At 36.0% G+C, this 24,825-nt stretch overlaps 1 protein-coding gene across 1 annotated transcript in view; it reads right to left on the bottom strand.

The window, feature by feature from the left end:
- Window positions 1-24,656, bottom strand: part of LOC140244359 (uncharacterized) — a 39,155-nt gene extending 14,499 nt beyond the window's left edge. The window contains exon 1 of the mRNA XM_072324000.1: window positions 23,445-24,656. Coding sequence (XP_072180101.1) covers window positions 23,445-24,656 — 1,212 coding nt within the window. The remainder of the gene's footprint in view (window positions 1-23,444) is intronic.
- Between the last annotated feature and the right edge of the window lie 169 nt (window positions 24,657-24,825).

Raw genomic sequence — 24,825 nt, 5'->3', positions numbered from 1 at the left:
TCAGTGATGACAAATTACAATCTCTAGTCTTCTTTATTTCTGGACAAAATTTGTGCAGAGGTTAGCTCAGAAAGTGCATTGCCTCTCAATGTCAAACTTATACCATATATGTATCATGTCGCAAAGACGACAGCGCAAGTAAAATCATAGTGATCAGTCGACCGTGACGTCACTATGACGTCATTATATGAAAACACATTTTCATGCATATCTCATTAATAGAATGGAATTCTTCAATGAAATTTACGTCACACATATTTCAAGTTAAGTGAATTCTACTCATATTCTCAAAATTAATTTTTATCTCAAAACGCGCGCGTACGCGCGCGTTGAAATATTTGTATGCTCAAATCGAGCTCAAATTTTTTTTGCACACGTTTCAGACCATTTGGAGCATTTTTTGGAAAATTGAAAAAATTGGACGGACGCGTACGCGCGCGCACATATTCGCACACACAGCTCATATGCAATGGAAATTTCCCGTTTTTTTACATTTATCGGATGCCTGAAATGTCAAGGAATATTTCTACCAAGTTTCAAGTCAATCCGACTTAATATGACGTCATACGGGCCCGTCAAAGTTGAAATTCCGCGCGTGCGTCAATGGCGATATACAGTCCAACGATGCCAAAAAAACGCCAATTTTAAATCCGATTTTACTCGTCAGGATGGACGGTGACCCCCCATTTTCTTTACATATTCTGAAAGCTGATGAGTTGAATATGTTATTTCATGGGTTGGCGATGCTGGAAAAATGATTAAAAGATATCAAATATCTTAATAAAGTAAAAAAAGTAAATTTTCAAAATGACGTCATCAAATTTCAAGTTCACTCAAGCGTATCTCACTTATCCTTTGCCAATTTACACCCAGATTTCAGTATGTTGTAGCTTATTATATGATCTTTCATTAATATAATTACAACATTTTGATTGGATGACGGCATCACCTCGTAAAAATGGATTGAATGTAATATTGTCAAATTTGACCAGTGTACGTGTTATCTCTGTGGGAGAGCAGTTTTTCTGGCAGTGAAAATTGACATGACTCTCTTTTTCGAGCACTAGCTCACTTATGCTTCGGTGAATTTCTCCCAGATTTTAGTATGTTGTAGCTGAGACTTTGGGCTATCGTAAGTGTGCCCTCCATTTTTTCATACGATGTCGGCATCACGTCGAAAAACTTGGTTGAAAATGGCACGAGGCTTCGATGCAGCGTCATTTTGCTTAATACACAGGGCCTATGGAGAATGAAATAGGTCATTGCGTAGCGCATCCGACTCGTAATCCTAAGGTCCCTGGTTCGAGGCTCACCCCTGCCAATATTTTTTTACATTTTTTAAACACTTTTTTTCTTCTTTTTCTTTAGTTAATCTTAATCTCCCTTTCCTTGCTTTATCTTTTCCTGATTTTTCTATGCTTCTCCTTCAAATTTCTATAAAATAACATAATTAGGTGATCCGAGTATCCTCTCGGATCACCTTCTGTATCTGTACGGATTCTTTATTCTTCTTCTTTGTTTGTTTCTTTATTTCTCCCCAAAAGTTGTGCAGAGGTTAGCTCAGAAAGTCCTCTGCCTATCAATTTCAAAATTATACCATGTATGCATCATGTCCTAAAGACAACAAATCTAATGCATCATTGTGATCAGTTGACCGTGACGTCACTATGACGTCATTATATGAAAACACATTTTGAATCATATCTCATTAATGGAATGCAAATTTTCAATGAAATTTACGTCACATATATTTCAAGTTATGCGCATTCTACTCATATTCTCAAAATTCATCTTTACCCTTAAAACGTGCGCGTACGCGCGCGTTGAAATATTTGTATACTCCAATCGAGCTCAAAACTTTTTTGCACACGTTTCAGAGCATTTGGAGCATTTTTTGAAAAATTGAAAAAATTGGACGGACGCGTACGCGCGCGCACATATGCGCACGCACAGCGCATATGTCATACAAATTTCCCGTTTTTTCTATCGGATCGGATGTCCGAAATGTCAAGGAATATTTATACCAAGTTTCAATTCAATCCGACTCAATATGACGTCATAAGGGCCCGTCAAAGTTGAAATTCCGCGCGCGCGTCAATGCCGATATACAGTTCAACTATGCCAAAAAACCGCCAATTTTCAATCTGATTTTACTCGTCAGGATGGACGATGACCCCCCATTTTCTTTACGTATTCTGAGAGCTCATGAATTGCACATGTCATCTCATGGGTTGTCGACACTGGCAAAATGATTAAAAGGTATCAAATTTCACAATGAAATAAAAAAACTAGAATTTGAAATTGACGTCATCAAATTTCAAGTTCACTCGAGCGTATCTCCCTTATCCTTTGCCGATTTACCCCTAGATTTCAGTATGTTGTAGCTTATTAAATGTACTTTCAAAGTTGTGTTAACAATATTTTAATTGGATGATGGCATCACTTTGTAAAAATGGATTGAAAGTAATTTTGTCAAATTTGACCAGTTTACGTGTTATCTCTATGGGAGTGCAGTTTTTCTGGAAATGAAGACTCGACATGACTATCTTTATGGAGCACTAGCTCACTTACGCTTCGGTAAATTTCTTCTAGATTTTAATATGTTATAGCTGAGACTTGGGGCTATCGTGAGTGTGCCCTTCGTTTTTTCGTTCGATGTCGGGATCATGACAAAAAATTTGGTTGAAATTAAAGCTTATCTTCGATGTATTGGGATATTTCTTTCTTTCTGCAACTTTCTTTGCAATAACTCAAGAAAAGCAGCCCCTATCACCCCCATATTTCGTACATGTTTAGTTCATGTCACGAACATTGTTTCATAAAATAACAACTACTTGATTAGACACCATCTTGGGTATGTAAATTAAGGTCAAAGGTCATAAATGTTTCTTTCTGTATCTTGGTGAATACATGTCTTATCTTTCCCATATTTTGCACACGCAAAGACCATGTTACAAGGATCATTTCACATAATAACCACTTTTTGCTCAGATGCCATCTTGTCTGTGCAAAGTGGGGTCAAAGGTCATATGTACTTCTTTGTATATCTACGGTATGACGTGTTATCTCTATGGGAGGGAATTTTTCTAGATGTGAAAATTGACATGATTGTCTTTATCGAGAACTAGCTCACATACCCTTCGGTGAATTTTTCTCAGATTTTAATATGTTGTAGCTAAGACTTTGCACTATTGTGTGTAACCCTTCGTTTTTTCATACAATGTCAGGATCACGTTAAAAAAACTTGGTTGAAATTAAAGCTTATCTTCGATGTATTGAGATATTTCTTCCTTTCTGCAACTTTCTTTGCAATAACTCAAGAAAAACAGCCCCTATCACCCCCATATTTTGCACATGTTTAGTTCATGTCAAGCACATTATTTCATAAAATAACAACTACTTGATCAGACGCCATCTTGGGTATGTAAATTAGGATCAAAGGTCATAAATGTTTCATCCTGTATCTTAGTGAATACATGTCTTATCTTTCCCATATTTTGCACACGCAAAGACCATGTTACAAGGATCATTTCACAAAATAACCAATTTTTGCTCAGATGCCATCTTGTTTGTGCAAAGTGGGGTCAAAGGTCATATGTACTTCTTTCTGTATCTTCGTTATGACGTGTTATCTCTATGGGAGGGATTTTACACGTAAAGACCATGTTACAAGAACCATTTTACCAAATAATTACTTTTTGCTCAGATGCCATCTTGTCTGTGCAAAGTGGGGTCAAAGGTCATATGTTCTTCTTCCTGTATCTTCGTTATGACGCGTTATCTCTATGGGAGGGATTTTTTTTTTCTATTTATTATGTGAAAATAGATATGATTGTTTTTATCGATGACTAGCTCACTTACCCTTCCGCGAATTTCTCCCAGATTTTAGCATGTTGTAGCTGAGACTTGGGGTTATCGTGATTGTGCCCTTCTTATTTTCTTAAAGTGTCGGGATTACGTCAAAAAACTTGGTTGAAATTAAAGGTTATCTGCGATGTACTATGATATTTCTTTCTTTTTTGCAACTTTCTTTGCAATAACTCAAGAAAAACAGCCCCTATCAATCACCCCCGTATTTTGCACATGTTTAGGTCATGTCACGTACATTATTTCATAAAATATCAACTACTTGATCGGACACCATCTTGGGTATGTAAATTAGGGTCAAAGGTCATAAATGTTTCATCCTGTATCTTGATGAATAAATGTCCTATCTTTCCCATATTTTGCACATGCAAAGACCATGTTACAAGAATCATTTCACAAAATAACCACTTTTTGCTCAGTTGCCATCTTGTCTGTGCAAAGTGGGGTCAAAGGTCATATATTCTTCCTTGTGTATCTTCGTTATGAGGTGTTATCTCTATGGGAAGGAATTTCTCTAGATGTGAAATTGACATGATTGTCTTTACCGAGCACTAGCTCACTTACTCTTTGGTGATTTTCCCCTTGATTTTAATGAGTTGTAGTGTTGAGACTTTGCGCTATCGTGTGAGCGTCCTCCGTTTTTTTCATACAGTGTCGGGATTACGTCAAAAAACCTGGTTGAAATTAAAGCTTATCTTCGATGTATTGAGATATTTCTTTCTTTCTGCAAATTTCTTTGCAATAACTCAAGAAAAACAGCCCCTATCACCTTCATATTTGGCACATGTTTAATTCATATCACGTACATTATTTCATAAAATAACTATTTGATTGGACACTATTTTGGGTATGTTAATTAGGGTCAAAGGTCATAAATGTTTCATCCTGTAGGCCCTATATTGGTGAACACCTGTCCTATCTTCCCCATATTTTGCACATGTACTGACGATGTCGCAAGAATCATTTCACAAAATAACCACTTTTTGCTTAGATGCCATCTTGGGTGTGTAAAGGTGGGTCAAAGGTCATATGTACTAGTTGCTGTATCTTCGTTATGGTGTATACAGAATTTGGTACCAAAGATGGCATATATGACTCCATTTATCTAAATGAGAATCCAAACATCACACGCCCAATGTCTCTAAATACAGATGAAATCTGTATGGTCATGCCTACTCTGATCAGGACTTGAATAATTGATTAAAAAAAAAATGTTTTAATACTGTAGAAGAATTTTGCTCCACAAAGCTTCTGGAGAATTGTGATTACCAAAGCAACATCTTTTGTGACAAATACACAGACACAGACACACACACACACACACACTCTCCAAAAAATCCACAAAAGCAACATGTCTTGCACATCTACGCCTATGAATGGTTTAAGAAGAAAGTAGTTTCTTTTCAAAATTTGATTGTTGTGATAATGTTCATTTATTGCATTATTAAAAGGTTCATCAAAGGTCAACTATTCTGGTTACCCTCATGGTCATGGTCACGATTAATTTAATCTGTGTGGGTGAACAACAGAAATATGCACATTCCATAAATAAATGTTGCTTTCGTGAGTACAGTTTCTGTTTTGCGCATATTCTTTGAACACTTGCCTGTACAACAATATATAGCTCATATATCTGTACTTTGCTATTGCACATACAGTGTATTCCTTTTAATCCATCCACATACCTGTAGTTAGCACAATCACCATTGTATGCTTAATGCATGCTCTTATTATGAATGATATTGAACCAGCTACTCTTATCATCTGAAAATTGTCTTACAATTCCTATTTGATACACCAGATATTTGTCACATAAAAAAGGCAGTTTGCTTTGTAACCACACATTCCACCTCTTATGCGCACTGTAAGCTTTCTTGCTCCTACACTTAATGAGTGCATGCACTGACTCATTAAAATGATTGTACAGTAATATTTTCTTGAGACCTATTTTCAGGTTTTCTAACATTTTTTGGTGAGATAATGAGAACCCTTTTATGAAATATGAAAGAACATGTAAATCCATGAGAAATTCAATGTTTATTTGATGAAAATTGGTTTTGAAATGGCTAAAATATCCAAAATGGCGATTCTAATAAGTGTAAGACCCACACTTTATTACAATCGCTTTGTTTTACTTTATTTAAGGATGTTTCAGTCATTCCAAACCTGATTTTCTTCAATTAAACTTTGAATTTCTCTTAAAATGGTGTGCTACATACTATTTCATAAGTTACTAGGTATCTTGCAAAAAGTTAAAGCACAATCCTCATCTCCACCAATACTGCACCATCCCTTCACACTGTCACATACAACGGTTGGGGATTAATAGCCAATGCACTTTTTGTGTGTATTGTTGTATCTCTACGTCAAATTGGCGCATGTACAGGTATATATTACTCAGCTGTTAAATCACTGCCTGCCTTGCATGCAATGAACAAAATGAACTAATCAAGTATTTGATCTCAAGACTTAAAATATCAGTTACAGCTTGTTATTCCAAAGGTTCATTATTTTGGGGGTTCTTTAGTCCAAAGATTTGTTATTCCTTAGGTTCATTGTTCCGAATTTTATTTTCGGATTAACGAATCTTCGGAATAAAGAACCTGAGGAATAACGCCACAAATGTTCAGATTAACGAACCCTTTTTCATTTTCGGATTAACGAACCTCCCGTATAGGGAATTTGCATGTTTCGGTTTAACGACCCTTCGGAATAACAACCCTTCGAAATAGCAAACCTTCAGAACAATGACCAGCACCCAAAATATTAACACTAAATACATAATTTATGCACTGTGTCTGTCCTCAAATCATAAAACTAATCCAATTTTTATCAAAATAAGACTGCAAGTGTGCAATTACATTGTACGGTAACTGTAACCTTTGCATACATGTATTAATAATTTTACCACATTCTGAAGTGCATGTCAGCTTCAAACTGATTCATAGTTTGTGTGTTACAGTTTCATTGACATAACACCTTCAGTCTTGCTCAAGGGAAATATTTATCCATAATTTTCACCACTGTATGAATTAGCCTAGAACTCTGAAATCTGAACTAAAATGACACAATACGGCTGTATCAACTACAACAGTGCTTTAAATTGATTTCTGCAGTTGTACTCAACTTTCATCAATGAATCATTATCTATGGCTGCATCACAGGAAGTCTCATTTTTTCTTTTCCATGTCTACAAAACACAATGTTCATGCCCTATTTTCTGTGCCATGTAGCTTGACATTCTTTCATGTCAGTTGCAAACATGGTCAATTTGCAAAAACCCAACTGTGACATTTATGTTTACATGTACAAACTCCAGCAATTATGGGTTTATACATGTGTCTTTAAAGGGACTGCACAGTACTGGTTGAGGTAAGGGATTCATGTTTTGAACATTTCTAAGTGAGATAATGAAAAGCCTCTTATGAAATATGAAAGAGCATGTGATTTTAAGAAGGATTCAACGTTTATTTGATGAAAATCGGTTTTCAAATGGCCGAGATATCCAAAAAAGTGCTAATAATAAAAGGCGACATGCCCCAACTTTATTAGGATCTCTTTGTTTCACCTTGTTTTTGGATATCTGAGCCATTTCAAAACCGATTTTCATCGAATAAACTTTTGATACCCCTTAGAACTGCATGCTCTTTGACATCTCATAGAGTGGTTTCTGAATATCTCGCAAAATGTTAAAAGCTAAATCTACACCTCGACCAGAACTGTACACACCCTTTAAACCATGTATGTATGTAACATAAAATTGTACTCTAAATCGCAATTGTATGGCCATATAAATAAATGAATTAATAAATAAATAAGTAAATGAATGAAACAAATAAATATAACACAAATAGTAATAATAACAATAATAATATCTGTAGAATTACAGTCTATAAAGCACATTCACTGACAGACATTTTTAGAATTGCATGTTTTGCTCACACAACATTCCATCGTTGCATACCTCATCATTACTAACGTTTGTGCAATTCTACATCTAACATTTACATATCAATATCGAACAACAGACCCTTGATTTATCACTTCCTTTCGCATATTTGGGGAATTTCCTTCTGTGACATGGACTTTCAACTTTCTTTTTCATCTGGACTGACCCACATCCATCATACTTGTCTGTTGAAAATGATAAGGGCATTAAGTTGTCTTGAACATATGGATTTAGTGGCAACTTAAAGCCCTTATCATTCTCAACCGACAATATGTGGCAGATTCCTATAAAATAAAAAAAGGGCTGAAAAAAAAACCCATCAGCTTTCCCACAGACAAGAACACTTGATGTTTTCCAATAAAGCATACATTTTTGCCCAATTATCATTAACCTCTATTGTATTTCTCAATAAGTGAAAAACACAGCAAATAGTAACAAGAAAATTATGACACCCTTCCGGTTTTGCTCAGCCAAGCAGCCTCAATTTCATGATGTATCCCAATTTCCATAAAAATTGCTTAGAAACAGTAAGAATTCTCTACGCAACATTTGCATCAAACAGTCCAACAGATCACACACCGATTTCTACTGTATAATACCCTGTTAATACACTTCATGTGATGTTCTCATTTGCGAAATTACACTACATGAAAATACTACCTTAGATAAAGATAAAGAGCTAGGCAAACTTGATTTGACAAAAATGGTGACCATTATAAAAAGGGCTATATATCTTTATTAAAAAGTTGTTCGTATTAGAGATTAAATACATTCTTGGGTGCAAATGTTTTCCTGTGGTATTTTCAATCAAACATCAGTAAGTTTACTGTGTGCATAACATCTCAGATTTGACCTGTGACAAAAATAGCTACCTTTAAAGATGCTCGCCAGCACTTTTTTTGGTGGGTATGAAACTTTTTTTCCCCAATTTCCCCTGTACACTTGTACTAAAAAACAAAAAGACAAAAAAAAAATTAACAAACAAACAAACAAAATAAGGAGTTGTACACTGCAAAGTCACATTCTGGCATTGTCAACTTCCTCTGCGTCTATTCTTTTCTTTCAGCCACACTCCAACAAATTACAAATTGCTCCATTAGCTGCATCTACTCCTTAATAGTACATCAGTCTGCATAGCACAGAAGGCACTGAATACAGTTGTGATTTTTCATAGGTGGTCCAGGTACCCATGCAATCTTTCTGCCTTGCTACAAAAGCAAGACGCTACGTCACAACCACTAAAAATATGAAACATTGGCATGGCAACACATCAGCCAGGTCCAAAAGCTTTGGTGATCCCATAAGAAGCAATGAAGCTGAAGCTCTTCCTAGCTCCAAAGGCAATCCACTGTTTACAGATATTCTGGTGATGGCTGATGCTAGGATAAACTTGAAGAGTACAATACACCATACTTGCATCAATGGTGCGTATTGACACTTTGCTAATCTGCTATTGTACGGCATCCCATAGGTGCACAAGCGTACACTGTACCAGTGTCTGCCTCCTCACATGTGCATGGTGCTTTATCATCTGACATGTCCTCACAATCGGAGCAAAGAATGCCACTACCATGCGTGGTGATAAGAGCTTTGTTGGTGTTAATGTCTCTTCCATTAGAAACCAAGAAGAACAGCAGAGTCGTCTGGTTTTAATTATGTAATGCAAAAAATGTTGCCATTTTTTAATAATCACAATTGATAGCTCAAAATTGTCTCCTGCTCAGTTTCCTCTCATGCTGCAGGTATCTGTCTGCAACCTGTCTGCTATGCTTAGATCTGACACAATCTGTTGTGAGCCAGGATATCCTCACAATGTATAGTCAACCAAAAATCACAGTGACTATGGAACGATCCTGGAATAAGTTCTAGGGCTGCTCCATTGGATCTCCTTTGCCAGAGTGTAGAGTGCTTGATCACATGTAAGGACTGCAATTTGACCAGGGTTCAGGACATCAACTACAGTCTTCATGATGTCCATCACATGGCGGATCATGGCTAAAAAAATTGTCTTCTCACAATATTAACTCAATTATTCGCCATTTTAACTGAAATATGGACAATGAAATCCCTGAATTATACACACACACACACACACACAAACAAACAAACTGTCCCAACCCTTAAATTGATTTGACAATGTCAAACAATTTCAAACAATGGTAATTATTTTGACAATGGCTGCCTTTTTTTGTCACAGACCAATGCTAAGCTGAATATAAAAACAGTGAAAACTGCTGATCTGTGATTTATAACACAAAAGAGAAAAATTTCTTCCCTTCAACTTGTTTTAACCTTTATACACCATATCAAAGATTATCAAGTAGAAATGGCTGGTTTCTTGAAGATAGCAAGCAGCTAAAAAAAATGGCACCACTTTTGTCACAGGTCATATCTGATATGTAGACAATAAATATCTATTAAAACATATAACTAAAACATCAATACCACTGGAATTGATTACACTAACAATGAAACAAAATATCGAATAAGCGATGAGAGCTACCTTCAACATGGCCATCATTTTCTTTCAAGTCACATTGACAATATGTTATATGGACACGACATTTCCTAATGTCCAATTTATAATACAAAAAATTTTCCATCATTTGCGGCCAATTCTAATCTGGCTTTCAAACTTTCTACTTGTACTATTTCGCTATTCAGGATATTAACCCCCTCACCGTCAAAACTAGTATAATTTTGGGTGATTTTGTCCTGCAAAGGATTTTTTCCTTCGGAAAAGGCCTTTGCCTGAACGGCCATTCGGCGATTTCGTCGCCATGAAATTCAGTTGGCAAAGGGTCTGAAAACCAGACAAAACCGAATTCCCTTTGTTTACAAGCAGAGCGCCATTGCGAAAAATATTGAAAGGTTTGAATCAAAAGCACCGCCGAAAACAAAGTTGCGGAGCTCAGCCTCGTAATTGAGGTTAGGCTCAACCGTGGCTTGGCCATGGCTTGGTCCAGCCCAACACTGTAAACAGGGTCATAGACCTTGTTTACAGTGCGAGGCTTGGCCGTAGCTCGACTGCGGCGGAGCCCACCTTCATTTCAGTGTAAACGCGCAAAAGGCCAAATGCAAGGCCAAAAATTGGCCTCGCATTTGCCCTCGCTCTGGAGGTGGTCTCAGCGGCCACGTCCCAGCCCGGCCTTTTCTTGGTGTAAACGCAAACTGGGCCAAATGCACGGCCAAATGCGCGGCCAATTTTAGTCTTTTCCAAACCTTCTGCCTGTATCTTTCGCTGTTCAGGATATTAACCCCCTTAACGTCGAAAACTAGCATAGTTTAAGGTGGTTTTTTCCTGCAAAGGATTTTTCCTTCGACAAACGCCTTTGCCTGAACGACAACTTTGTCGCCACAGAATTCATTTGGCAAAGGGTCTGAAAACCAGACAATACCAAATTGCGTTTGTTTACAAGCAGAGCCCCACTACGACAGAATATTAAAAGGTTTGAATCAAAAGCGCAACCGAGCCTGGCAGTGTAAACGGACAAAATTGCGGAGTCCGGCCTAGCAATTGAGGCTGGGCTCAGCCGCAACTCGGCCCAGCCCCGCACTGCACACGGGGTCATAGAGTCTTGCTCAACCCCAGACATAGCATTACTGAAGGTTTATATATGTGTGCATACACAAAATATATGCATCAATTACAGACTAACCAAGTCACATGCATTATGCGTGAAACTCATGCATTTAGAGTCTGTCTCACGATTTCACACAAAATATCCATTTTTCTCAGACGTCAAGTGAAACTGCGACTTGAGGCAAAAATGAGGAGCATAGTTTAAAGGATTGAAGTGATGCTTGCAATTGAAGGTATGTTTCCCTTTATCATGCCAAATTAGTAAACAACAGTCACTAAGTTATGCACCAAATCCTTTATTAACAGGTACAAATTAAAAGCAGCTCCCTACTTTGGGAGGGGGAATACCCCTCTTGTTTGCGCGAGCGCTGAGACGCCAAGTCATGAAAATCTTGCTGTTAAATTTTTTTTAACGTTGCATCTTTGCAATTATTCAAAAGGATAAAACTGAAAAAAAAAGACCCACACCTGCTTCTCACAATCACCATCTAATATCTGTCATAGCTTTGATCCACAATGGAAAAATGTTAAAATACTGCATATTTGCATTTCACACATTTCTACTTTTATGGTCTACATTTTGGTTTCGCCCTTCATCAAAGAAGTTTCTGTGTCGATCTGGAAACCAATATAGTGATGTAAATGATTATGCTATCGGTCATTAACACGTTACCACGTGTGTCTCCAGGGATGGTGGCTTAACGTGCCCCTATGGTTAACTTACTGTACCTTCCAGTACTACACATGATCTGTTTACTACCACATAAACATGTAATGAATAATTATTCAGGTATTTTATATCGCATAAATTATTCCACAATACTTCAAATAGATTTACACCCTTTGCTTTTGCATTTATCATCCATACTGTTCACTGTGCTTAGAATTATTGTAGGTGGAAGGGAGTGGAAGTCCTGAGAAACTATGATGTTGCTCATCTGTTATCATCTGATATGATGTGTCTTGCATGCCAACCAAGTTTGATCCAAGATTGACAGTTGTCCACACAGTTGAAATAGACGAGATCCACATCTGGTCCAATTGACTGGTTTTGAGCCGTTAACCAGTAGAGTTCTACTCCCTGTGCTATACCAACACTGCAAAGCAAAGCTGGTGTGTCCCCTCTGTTGGGCAAGACCCTGCTTTAAAAGACATAAACAATATGCTGTTACAAATGAGGTACACTGCATGTCTTTTAACATCGCTAAAATGAAAGGAGTAAAATATGTGTTGTTATAATGGGAGAACATACATATCATTATCACAAATGTTACAGAGAAAGTTACATAATGTTCTACATATTTTAGACAAATACAACCAATTTCTTGTAGTCATAATATGAACACAACTGCACTGAAACATTTACAACTTCACATAACGTCACATCACCTATTATGTTAACCTTTCATTTCATGAATACATATACCTATTTCTCTTACAGGAGTACAGCGTATGCATTATTGTTCTCTGGATGTATATCATGTTTAGCCACAATGTAAATTGGACGGAACAAAAACTACACTTGAACAGTCACGTTTATAAGAATAAGGAATATGTAAATAAAATTTCATATATGCAGTATGGAATTAACAAACTGTTTCAGATCAAAGACTTTAAATGATAGAACATATATGATAACAAACATTTCAGGGAAAAAAATTAATTTTGAGGAAACACCTGTGTATACATAATTCTACAGGTTATGCTAAACTTGGAGAGATTATTATGAGTGTTTCATTTGTCAACTGAGCATGATTAAGCCTGATTTAGTCAAAAAGTTGCATGAAAAGTTACATGTAAGTGCATATAAACCAGACAAAATGTGCAAAAAAAAAAAAAAGAAAAGGAAAGAAGAAATGGAAACTTACCAGTGAAAACACTTGGTTACAAGGATGGACACGTTTGGGGCACAAGCACAGACCAGTTCATCATCCACCAGGCAAATGTAAAGACATAAAGATGTTAGACATAAACACCTACATGCAACACACGTAATTGATACTTCTTCTTTTTTTGCCAGTGCCTTACTCTCACTACCATGGCTGCTAACAAGAAATAAATGATAGCAATCAGTGAAAGCAAATGTTTGAGAAACAGGGGTCTGAAAACTTAAAACATTTTTCATAAATTTGCACGAAATCAATCAAAACTCTTGCTATATAGCTCCAAATGCATAGATAATATTAAATGCAATTCCTGCACCATATACATGATCCCTCATGAATTTCACTCCCATCTTGTCTGGTGAAAATTCATTTCTATCAATTAGAACACATGCCTATCGATCAGGTGTAGCACATATAGGTGCTACTCCTGTTTATCCCATTTATTTTAAAGCACTTTCATAACCATTTACACTTTGATTTTCTTCTGCTCTAAACATTCATCACACAGTAAAACAAACTTATCATTATCAGCGTTTAATTACAAATATTTTTCAAAATGATTATTTTGCCAAATCTACCTTTATACACTGTCATTTTCTGGGCTATAATTATATTTTATTTCTGTTGTGCCTCTTTTGTTTTTATTCTTTGTGTATTCTATTTCAATTCCATTTTCTGTCTCTAGTTTTATTTCTGTTCTACACTGTACTTGTGTTTTCCTTTTTCAGTTACATTTCCAAACGCTGATATTTAGAGAAGAGCAACTGCCAGCAGCTACTGCTTTGTGAAAAGGGTTGATAATTCTCATCACTATTGCTGACATACATGTAACATTATAATTACAGTCCTTTAAATCATTTTTGCAATTACACAATTTATTAGTTTTTCCTTCCTCTTGACATGCATGCCCACATTTCTTTCAACAAGCAATCAAAGATCATTGTTTGTGTTGTATCCTCTTGTCGTTGCAGTTATTTTTTTTTATTTATAATTGATTATAGTATTGATTATAGTGCATCACTTTTACTAATTTGTTTTTTATTGCTGTATGCTCTCTCCTATTCACACTTTTCTACTCACCTAATTCTGTTTTATAAAAGGAAATATGATGACAAATGAAAATAAATATTAATTGATTTGAGTATACACATTACTTTGCATAAACTCACGATATCACTCATCAAAACTGTATTCTAATAGCCTCATGGTAACTGTAGTAAATTGGAATAACTTCAACATAAAATGAATCCATACCTGTGCTATATACATGATCAATCAATGTATTACCTTCTGTTGTAGCATCAAGCACATGTTGTTGATATCCATAAGAACACATCAATTTATGCACACATGAATCACTTGAACCTTGTTTGAGATTTTCATTAAAGTCCCCAATAAGTACACATTTTGCACTTCTTTGCTGCAATTCTATGAGTAGTCTCTTCAGTTTCTCACAAAATTGTTTCTTGTCATATCTAGGAGGTCTATATATCACTGAAATGAGACATGAAGGACAAGTTACAGCAAATGTAATATATTCAAGATTATTGACATGTAAATCCAGCCTACTAATAGATTTGATTTTACTGTACACTGCAACTCCACCATGTGCTTGATTTTTCAGTGCAGAAAATAAGGGACTTTCATCTGAATAAGATTTTGACCGAGGTTGATTGTACATTTTAAACTGATCTAAACTCACATCAAAAATGTCATCATTAAGCCAAGTTTCAGTCAAACAAATAATATCAGAATTTCTAAATAGGAGGTTTGATTGGATATCTTTGAAATGTGCTTTAAGACCTTGAATGTTATGTAACATTATACTCAGAGTCACAATGGAGACATCATTATCAATGCTCTTTTCATCAACAAATGTTGGCATGTTTTCTAAACTTTCTTTAACAGTTGGATTGCAATATATAACTTTGGGATCCAAATCTTCAATAGTTAGTCCAAGTAATGATGTAACACGGCTCAGAGCTACATATGCTTGTCCAGGCAAAAATATATTTTTCAGAGAAACAACAGCTTTTTCCATTGTCATGCCTTGTACTTTATGTATTGTGCATGCGTATGCTAATTTCAAGGGAAATTGTTTCCTAGTATATTTTTTCCCAATTGATTCCTGTTGCATTTCTATTGACTGAGTTCCTACTTTTTCATTGTCAAATTTTACCAGCACACTTGTTGGTCTTCCATTTTCATTTACTCTTACTATGTCAGTTACAGTGCCAATGCAGCCATTTGATAAACCTTTGGTCACATTCACATTTTTGATCAGCATCACTCTAGAATTTTCAGCAATCCAAAGATATGCTGGCAAAGAAGCTTTAGTACATCTCCGTGGTTTGTCACATGCTTTGTTTTTACCCTTATCACCCAGTTCAAAATCTTCTGCATCAATACAGATGATATTTGTGCATTTCTTGTGAAGCATTATTTTATTCCAGTCATTTACTTGTTTGTTTGAAGAATATATATGCAATGCATCCTCACATTGTTCTCCAGTTTGGCATGATTGAAGAACTGCTATATCATCACAAGATAATTCATCTTTCTTTTCTTTTATCCTTAATTTGTTCAAAAGAACGGCAAACTCTGCATCATCCTTTTGTCTCATTATTTCATCCAAGTTAATCATAGAGAAATTGTCCGTCCATAAAGAACTTTGCAATGTATCTTTATACAAAGGAGCACCTTTTACTGGGGGTAACTGATAAAAATCTCCAACTGCAATAACTGAAACCTTTCCAAATGGAGCATCATCACGTGTCTGCTTTATTTGCCTTAAACGTCCATGTATATACCACAACAGCTTCTGATCAACCATGGATATTTCATCAATTATTAGTATCTGTAATTGACCCAGCTGATTACGTAAATGACTTATCTTTTCTTCTCCAAGGGGTTGATAAGGTAATGAAGCAGAAATGGGTATGGACAGAGCATTATGAATAGTACTACCATCAATATTGTAGGCTGCAATTCCAGTTGGAGCTACTTTCATAATTGAAAAATCATCTGGATTATGCATCATTTTGCTAAGAATTCTTGTCCCTTCATTACATATGCATTTCACTAGATGACTTTTTCCTGTTCCAGCACCACCTGTCACAAATATCTGAAATGGCGTAGGTTCTTTCCCATTAACTCTGTCAAGACACCATTGTCGTATTTTGTAGAACACTTTTTGCTGCTTGCTATTTAAAGTTCTTAATAAGACATTACTGTCTTCTCTCGAAATGCTACATGATCGAAATTCTAAGCCATATGACTCTTTCTCCTGAGATTTAGACTCAAGATCTGGGATTTTAAACTCATTGTCAGCATCTTCAACTTCTACATGGATTTTAGCGGTTTCGTGTCTTTCAATTTCTGTTTCTGGACAGAGTAAACCCCACGCATCTTCTTGTGGACCAAATTTCTCAAGATGTTCTTGAGCCTGATCAATTGTATCAGCATTTTTCTCATACTGCGTGAGATTTTCATTGACAATACTTTTGACACTTTCCAGATTCTTATTAAACATTTGTACAGATCCATTTTGATAAAATTCCTGATATGTCAAAAATTGGTCAGGTTTTAACTGTTTATCAGTACGAAATGGCAAAAATAGTTGCAGTATACTCTGATAATATTTTTCTGGGGTTACAGTTGGTGAAAAACGAGGATATCTCACTACAGCATCATTGGTTCTTGTTCGTTTTTGTACATACCCCAGCTGATCTCTCAATTTAAACACATTCTGCTTCTGTTTCTTACCCTTTATATCAGATTCACTGAGTAGTCTATACTTTGAACAAAATGTGGCTAAACACATATTTTCAAATTCAAAACCATCGGGTCGGGCTTTATATTTATCAATTCTGTTTGGCATCCATGGACTCCTATCATCATCGTCTCGTCTGTTTTGAATAACACTCAGTGGTAAACTCATTCTCACAGGGTTTGGTCCAACAGGTATAAACTCTACTTTTCTCGAGCACTCTTTCAATCTCAGGCTACAAACACGATACACACTTTCTTGGGCTGAAACTTCACGGTTTTGCATATACACATGTCCTATTTCTTTCATACTCTTTCGAGCATCTTCATTGCCCTCTTTCATTTCACTTTCTGCATTTTTCAAGAGCAAACTCATTTCCCTTTCTGCTTTTGACATGTATGACACAACGTAAACAATGCAGGCATACTCATTTGTTATGTACTGCAAATCCATATTGGCATTCCAAGCTCTGAGTAAGAATGGATTGTATTGATTCACCCATATGTCTTTTGGATCTCTTCTCATGACGATATCTTCTTTTGTAGCTACAGCATTATAGGCATCTTCAAATTCCTTTTGACAGACGCCAAGAACTTCAAAGAGCTGTCTAGCATTATCATATTTGCCTTCCACACATGATGAATTCTTTACTGCAGACAGAATATCTTGAGCTTCATCTGTAACTTCTGGATTATCATCAGGCTTCACAACAAATGTTTTCTCAGAAGGTGGTCTTGGAAAATTAAATCTACAGGAGGTCCCCTTTTTCTTGCATGATTTTGAGTGTTTCTTTGAGTGAAACTGAACATTCTTCACTATTTCATACAGTTCTTCATCTTTATCCTCACATGGAAGGTTGCATGAAATGTACTTATCAACAAAATCTATGACAGTTTCATCTTTTTCGACACCCAAATTAGGAGCATTTTCAACCCAAAATAAACAGTGTGTATGTGGAGATCCTCTCTGTTGAAATTCAATCCTGTAGAAGTAGTCAATTATCTTGCCAATAGGTTCTGCCTCAGAAAGAATCACTTTGTTCAAAAATGCATGAAAGCGTTTATCAAACATACGAGCTACAGTCACTGGATTTGACTTTAATAAATTACACTTATCTGTCCAATCCAGATCATTTGCTTTTCTTCTATCACCTTGTTGATTTAGCAATGTATCAATAACTTCAGGCCATCTCATTTCAGCTGAGGAAAATGATGCAAACCATGTAGGCTTTCCAAGTTGTCTAACCATTGCTAACACATCTTTCTGTGTGGATTGCCAGTATGGAGGTGTTCCTCGTATTTGTTTCAAAAATTTATATCCTTTATTCGAATCCAGAATCTCACGAAGTTTTCTTGCATCCTTTAGATCTGAACATCGCATGGATACGGAATTATCTATTTTCTCTGAGCTTTTTCTCACAGCTATAGAAACATTAGAAAGTATTTGTTGCAGTTCATAAATACACTGAGCATAGAAGATATATTCTGTATTTTTTGCAAATCTGTTGTCTACATGCATCAAACGATTATGTAAATAGCGACCAAGTGTTACTTCAATGTACCTGATATCATGAAATGTTGGCTGGCCTGTTGGAAACAGAGTAGGAAAACATTTTGCCTCATTACTCTTATCCATCAACAGCGATACAGGACTATTCTTTTCACAAGGTGCACAGCATATAATATCATCAAAAAACTGATCAAGCACTTCTTGTCTCATATCAACCTTCTGCAAACATGTGTCCAACTGAATGCCTTGTAATCGTCCATCTTGATCATCCTCTATATCATCATCATCATCATTAGTTTCACTTGAATCAAATAGTTTATCACAAGCTGTTTGATTATTTTTTTCTGATAAATCAGAGCTCCATTCATTATCTATAACAATATCAGAATACCACTTATTACTTTTTTTCAAATATTCCAATGCAGCTAGGACATTGTTTTTCTTGACAAACTGATACTCATAATGTCCTTTATAAGACAGTTTCCTCTTAAGCTTTACGCGAATTAATTGATCATCAGTCTCTGGTCGAGGTAAGATCTTTACTGTTTCATCTGTACGTGAAGGTACACAAACTGTTGGGCCATGCACTCCATATTGTCCTCCTTTAGGCAAATTCAAAATTTTCATAAATGGAATGTTTAGTGCAATCAAATGTGTTTCCAACTGATTCAGATTTCCAAGTTCTGCTGGAATAGCATGTAACTCTAAATTATTTCGGCTAGCTTCAGCGGGCATATTACCAGCTAATAATTTCCTGTGGCAAGTGTAACAAATCCACAAAAAATTTCTTGATGACTTTACTATTTGACAGTCAGTATCACAGTCATCATTGCATGTATGTAAATACTCCTCCTTTAAGCATTTTGAATCGTCATATTTTGCTTTTGTGCACTTCAATACTTGATTCTTGAATAATAATTTCAAACATACGCAACACACATATTCAGGGCCATGTGAAACAATTTCCCTAAACTTTTTCAAAACATGGTCACAACTTCTCATATTCATTTTTTCTTGCTTTTTTCGTTTCACATTTTTCATCACAACCTGCTGTCTGTGCGAAAAATTTGTCTTGTACTTAATTTTTGAAACTTTTCTCATAATTTTCTTAAGCCTCTCTCTGAATAAAGCATTGTTTTGATATCTAGCTTTCCTCATTTTCTTAAGCCTCTCTCTGAATAAAGCATTGTTTTGATATCTAGCTTTCCTCATTTTCTTTAGTCTTTCTCTATGTAGAACATTGCATCCATAGTTTACTTTCCTCATTGTCTTCAGCCTTTCTCTGAATGAAGCATTGTTTTGATACTTGGCTTTCATCTTTGTTCTCATCCTTTTCTTAATTTTTTCTCGAAATGAAGCATCATTTTGATATTTAGCTTTCCTCTTTGTCCTCACCCTTTTCTTGATCTTTTCTCGAAATGAAGCATTGTTTTGATATTTTGCTTTCCTCTTTGTTCTCATCCTTTTCCTGATTTTTTCTCTTAATAAAGCATTGCGTCGATACCTAGCTCTCATCTTTGTGCTCATTGCTCTCTTGACGTTTTCTCTGTAAGTAGGATCGAACAAGTACCTGTTTCTTTGTCTCTCCTTCATTTCTTTTCTCTTTTCTAACCTGTAAGGTTCATCTGTTTGATATTTTACTTTCTTTGCAGCCGCCTTTTTTAGTTTGCGGGATAGAAAAAGCTGATCATCTGACAAAAATGCTATTTCTAACTGCCTTTGCTCATTTTTCTTCTTTTCTCTCTGTGCTCTCATTCGATCTCTATTTTTTTGCCTGGTAAGATTAGCATTACTTTTTTTTCTTTGTTTCTTCCTTTTTGTACATTGCCTAGTAGTTTTAACTTCCTCAGATTTTTCAGTACGCCTACTCATTTTAACTGCACATTCAATGTCATCAACTAAAACTTCATTGTTCAACACATTGATTTGACAATCATTGACTTGTTTTGTAACTTTCCTCTTTGTTGTGGGTTTTCTTTTTCTTGTCACAGGTGTTTCCATATCAGTAATATTTTGTGATCTTGGCAGCTTTTGACATGAACTTGATGTTTGGATCGTTGGACATACAGATTCTATGACATCGTAATGATTGCCATTTGTGTGTTGCAAGTAAATACCTCTTTGTGATGTAGCAATTCCAAACTGAACTTTGCTTGCACCAAATAATTTCCATTTTGAACCATTATCTTCATACACATAAATATCGGTATCTAGTAAATTTGATAAGGCCATTATTTCCAATTCCGTAGCCCATGTGCCGTTGTTGAATACTCTTTCCTTTGCAATGTACTTTACAACATCTGTGTACCCTGATCTTAAAAGACTTACATAATCTCCCTTGTTTTGCAAAATATGCATAACTATTGCTTTTCGAACATCACGGTGTGAATCTTCCTTGCCACATGTGACATATGATATAGCTCTGTAAAAGCAATTTCCATCACCAGTAACTCTATAGATAGTCAATGGTTGTGACAGGACAGTAATATCATCGTTTTCTACCATATCTTTTGACCTATCAGTACTGCTATATTTATCATTAACCTTTATTCCTAATTTGCAACAAAACTTTTCTCTATCAGATTTATTCACAGGACTGTACTTGAGATAAATATTTTTTATTTCACCCACTTGTTTCACCTCAGATGCATCAATGTGGACATTTACAGTCTGTTCGTGTGTATTTTGTAATGGGATTTGTGTCTCTTGCAGGTTTGATACCATAGTTTGTTCTGATGTCATTCTCCTCATTTTAACACTGCATTTTTTTAATGTTTGGGTTTTAGTAATCTTAGCTGATAAATCATGGCTTTCCTTATTTTCTACACCTGCATCTGAATTCACATGAAACACAGGTAATTTCTCATCCAAAGTACTAGACTGAACAGTAGTTACACTTTCCACTGCGTCAAAATGATTGCCTCCAGTGAACAGAACATATATGCCTCTCTCAGTTGTTACTTTGTTGTAGTATCCAGGTTTCCTAGCAGACAGTATTTGCCAATTTTCTGTTCGATCATCATACACATATATATCACGATCTAGCATATGTGCCATTGAACTAATATCAGTGTGACCAGCCCATGTTCCTAAATCCATCAATTTCTCTTGAAGAACAAATTCCCTGACATTCTGATATTTCACTGTGTCTATTACATTTTTAAATAAATCACCTGTTTCCAGTAAATGTGCCACATTGAATTTCCTGAGCATAAAATGGTTTCCTTCACTGCCAGTAACTACATGAGCAATACTTCTGTAAAAGCAGTTGCCATCACCCATAACTCTCTTGATATTTACAGGTTTCCTTATACACAAACTTTCATTCCCATTGTCCACTGATTCACTGGAACAACCACTGTAACTGACATTTAATTTATTGCATAAACATTGCTTGTCTACGTACGTAATGGGAACAAATTTGAAATTTCGATCTCTTCTTTCTGTTGTCTTCTCAACTGAAACAAATTCAACTTCATTCTTATTTCCATAGTCATCACTATTTACATTTATTCTATTTTTCTTTGTTTCATTTTGAGCCTTAGACATATCACTGTTAATTCCTTTAACATGATCACAATGTTTTGAAATGTTGCTGTTTTGATCATTTGTATTCTTACGTGCAGTTTTTACTGAATTTGATCTCTTGGAGCCACTTGTTGTCAATGCATTTTTCTTAGAATTTGATTCTAATGCCAGACCAGTGAGTTCAAACTGAGTAGTACTTAAATCACACGCCATTGATTTAGCCAAATTCAAACAGTGTACCTGTACACCTTGCCATGATGAAATGCTAATCAAGACACTGCATCCATCTTGCACCAAGTATCCATCACGACTTCTGGAATGAGAATCAAATACATAATAACCCTTGTCATGTCTAATGATTGCAAATGTACTCTCAGCAAAATTCATAAGACATGCATCATATCTCAACAGTTCTTGTTCTAATGCTTGGCTCAAAGACAAAGCACCAAAATTTGACAAATTGTTTTGATTTCCATCCAACACTCCATATTTTGATTCAGCATATGTTATTTGAAAGTTTTCATCCAGAATATGAAGTTCCTTGGGTAATTCATCTATCATTACAAGCTCTTCATTCAATGGTGAATCCTTCTTTATGTAATAATACAACTCATTCCCGAGTGTCAGAATCTGATCAAGATCACGAGGTCTCATTTCGATTCCATTCTTTGTTTGGGTGTAGAGAACTGCCACAAGGGAATTACATGCACATTGTTTGCCAGCAGTATAACCAAATCGTTGATCACCTTGATTAAAATTTCCTCGTGCGATTGTTTTGGTCAAAGGATATGATTGCCTTCTACCACATTCAGAACTTGAGAGTGAAACAGGCTTACAGACACGTTCTTCAGTCTCTAAATCACTTGCAGCTGGTTCATCATCTAATATAAGTACTGTCGATTCCTGAACATCATATGAATAATGGTGGTCAACACTTTTGGCAGAATCATCATTCGTTACTATGCAATCAGATGGATTAGTAGTTTTTTCATGTTCAGGCAGGAATATTGATTCATTACAAACTTGAACACACATGTTTTGTGTACCTGAAACAGGTCTGTGACATGGAGAGTGAACATTTACATTTGTAGTAGAATTCATAGAGAACAATTCCCTCACTGATGTTTGACCGTCACCTTCAACACCTTTTGTTTCACTGTAACATTGGTTTACTTCATGCACATTGTGGATTCTGTCACATTTCACTTTGGACATATCATTCGAGCCTGTGTTATCTCTACTTGTGGAATTACTGTCCTCATGGTCAGATATTTCATTCTTACACATCTTTTCATTCTTTGCTGCAATTTCTCCTTCAGGAATGTCATGTTTCATCTTTTCATTATTATGCACCTGTGAGTCGGCATTTTTCATCGGTGGCACACTTTGTTTGTTGCGGATCTTCGTGAAACGACCTTTCTTTCTTGGTTGCCGTGCATTTCCACCTCCATAGAACCTGTTTACATCCCAAACTTCTTTTTCAATGTCTGTGGAAAGGACAGAGACACATGTAGCCTGATCACCATTCAGTATGAAACATTCATTAGTCATATTCGGAGTGCTTTTAGCCACATCAGCCCAACTTCTCTGCGTTTTTGCATAGATTTGCTCAGAGTATTTTGCCATAACATGAGGTGACTGAACACACTTTGAATATACATTCAACACAGATTCAGCATACACCTGCAGACTATCATTTCGTTCTGTGTCCAAGTTTGCATTCATATTTCGCTTCACGAGTTCACCATGTTCTTCTTGCCTTGTTTCTACTTTCGATTTTTTGCCTTTGCTGGTCTTGACTCTTCTCTGTTTTTCAAGATAGTAGGCTTTCATTGCTTTGCCAATGTAGGTCACACCAGGTTGGAGAATCACACCATTTACTGATCTCACTGAGCTCTTGTTACTGGTCTTGGTCTTAGGATTGTCAGTCATTGTTTGGGATGTTGTCAGTTTAGCCTTCTCAATCATTTTTGTCTTCCTTGATTTCACAGTTGTCCAACCATCATCAACTGCAGTTTCTAATGGTTGAAATTGCCTCCTAGTGAGATTTGTAGTGAATGTCGAATCTGATTCATCTCTGTCACAATTTGCTCTTTCTTCCACACACACATTTGTCATTTCTAGAACACCACGTTTGTTCTTTCTTCTCACATACCTCTTTTTCAGCCTCTTCGTTGGTTTCTTTCTCTGATTGCTCTTGCATGATGAAAGTGAAACGTCAACATGAAAATCGTCATCACCAAGGTCTTCAAGAAGCTCGTATCTATTGAAATGACAGGGAATGCCAATTTTGTCAAAGATGCGATGGGCAATATTATTGCTTCCACATGCTGAACATATCCAAATCAACCTTGCATCACACATTCTAGCCTCATGAGAAATAGCTCCTGTACACATCACATGAAACTGCTTGCCACAATCCTCACATGGTACTCTGCTTTCATTTTCATTGATCACACTGCAACATGCATCACATTCACTGACCTCTACATTTCTCATCAAGTCACAACTATGGAGGATATCTAGGATATCACCAATAACAATCTTGAATTCACTTGCTTCCATTGTCAAACTACAGGGCTTTCGAATCTTTGGAAGTATAATACCTATTACTAAATAAATGTATATCAACCAACTGTTCAATCAACACAGTTATATTCTTTGAATCACTATACTTTTAACAGAAATTTCAGCTTCAATTCTCTAACATTTAATTTGACCAAACTATGCCTTT

Source organism: Diadema setosum, chromosome 21 (genome assembly GCF_964275005.1).
Source record: "Diadema setosum chromosome 21, eeDiaSeto1, whole genome shotgun sequence".
Classification (NCBI taxonomy): Eukaryota; Metazoa; Echinodermata; class Echinoidea; order Diadematoida; family Diadematidae; genus Diadema; species Diadema setosum.
Note: the sequence above shows the minus strand (reverse complement) of the source record. Positions and strands in the feature narration are given on the sequence as shown.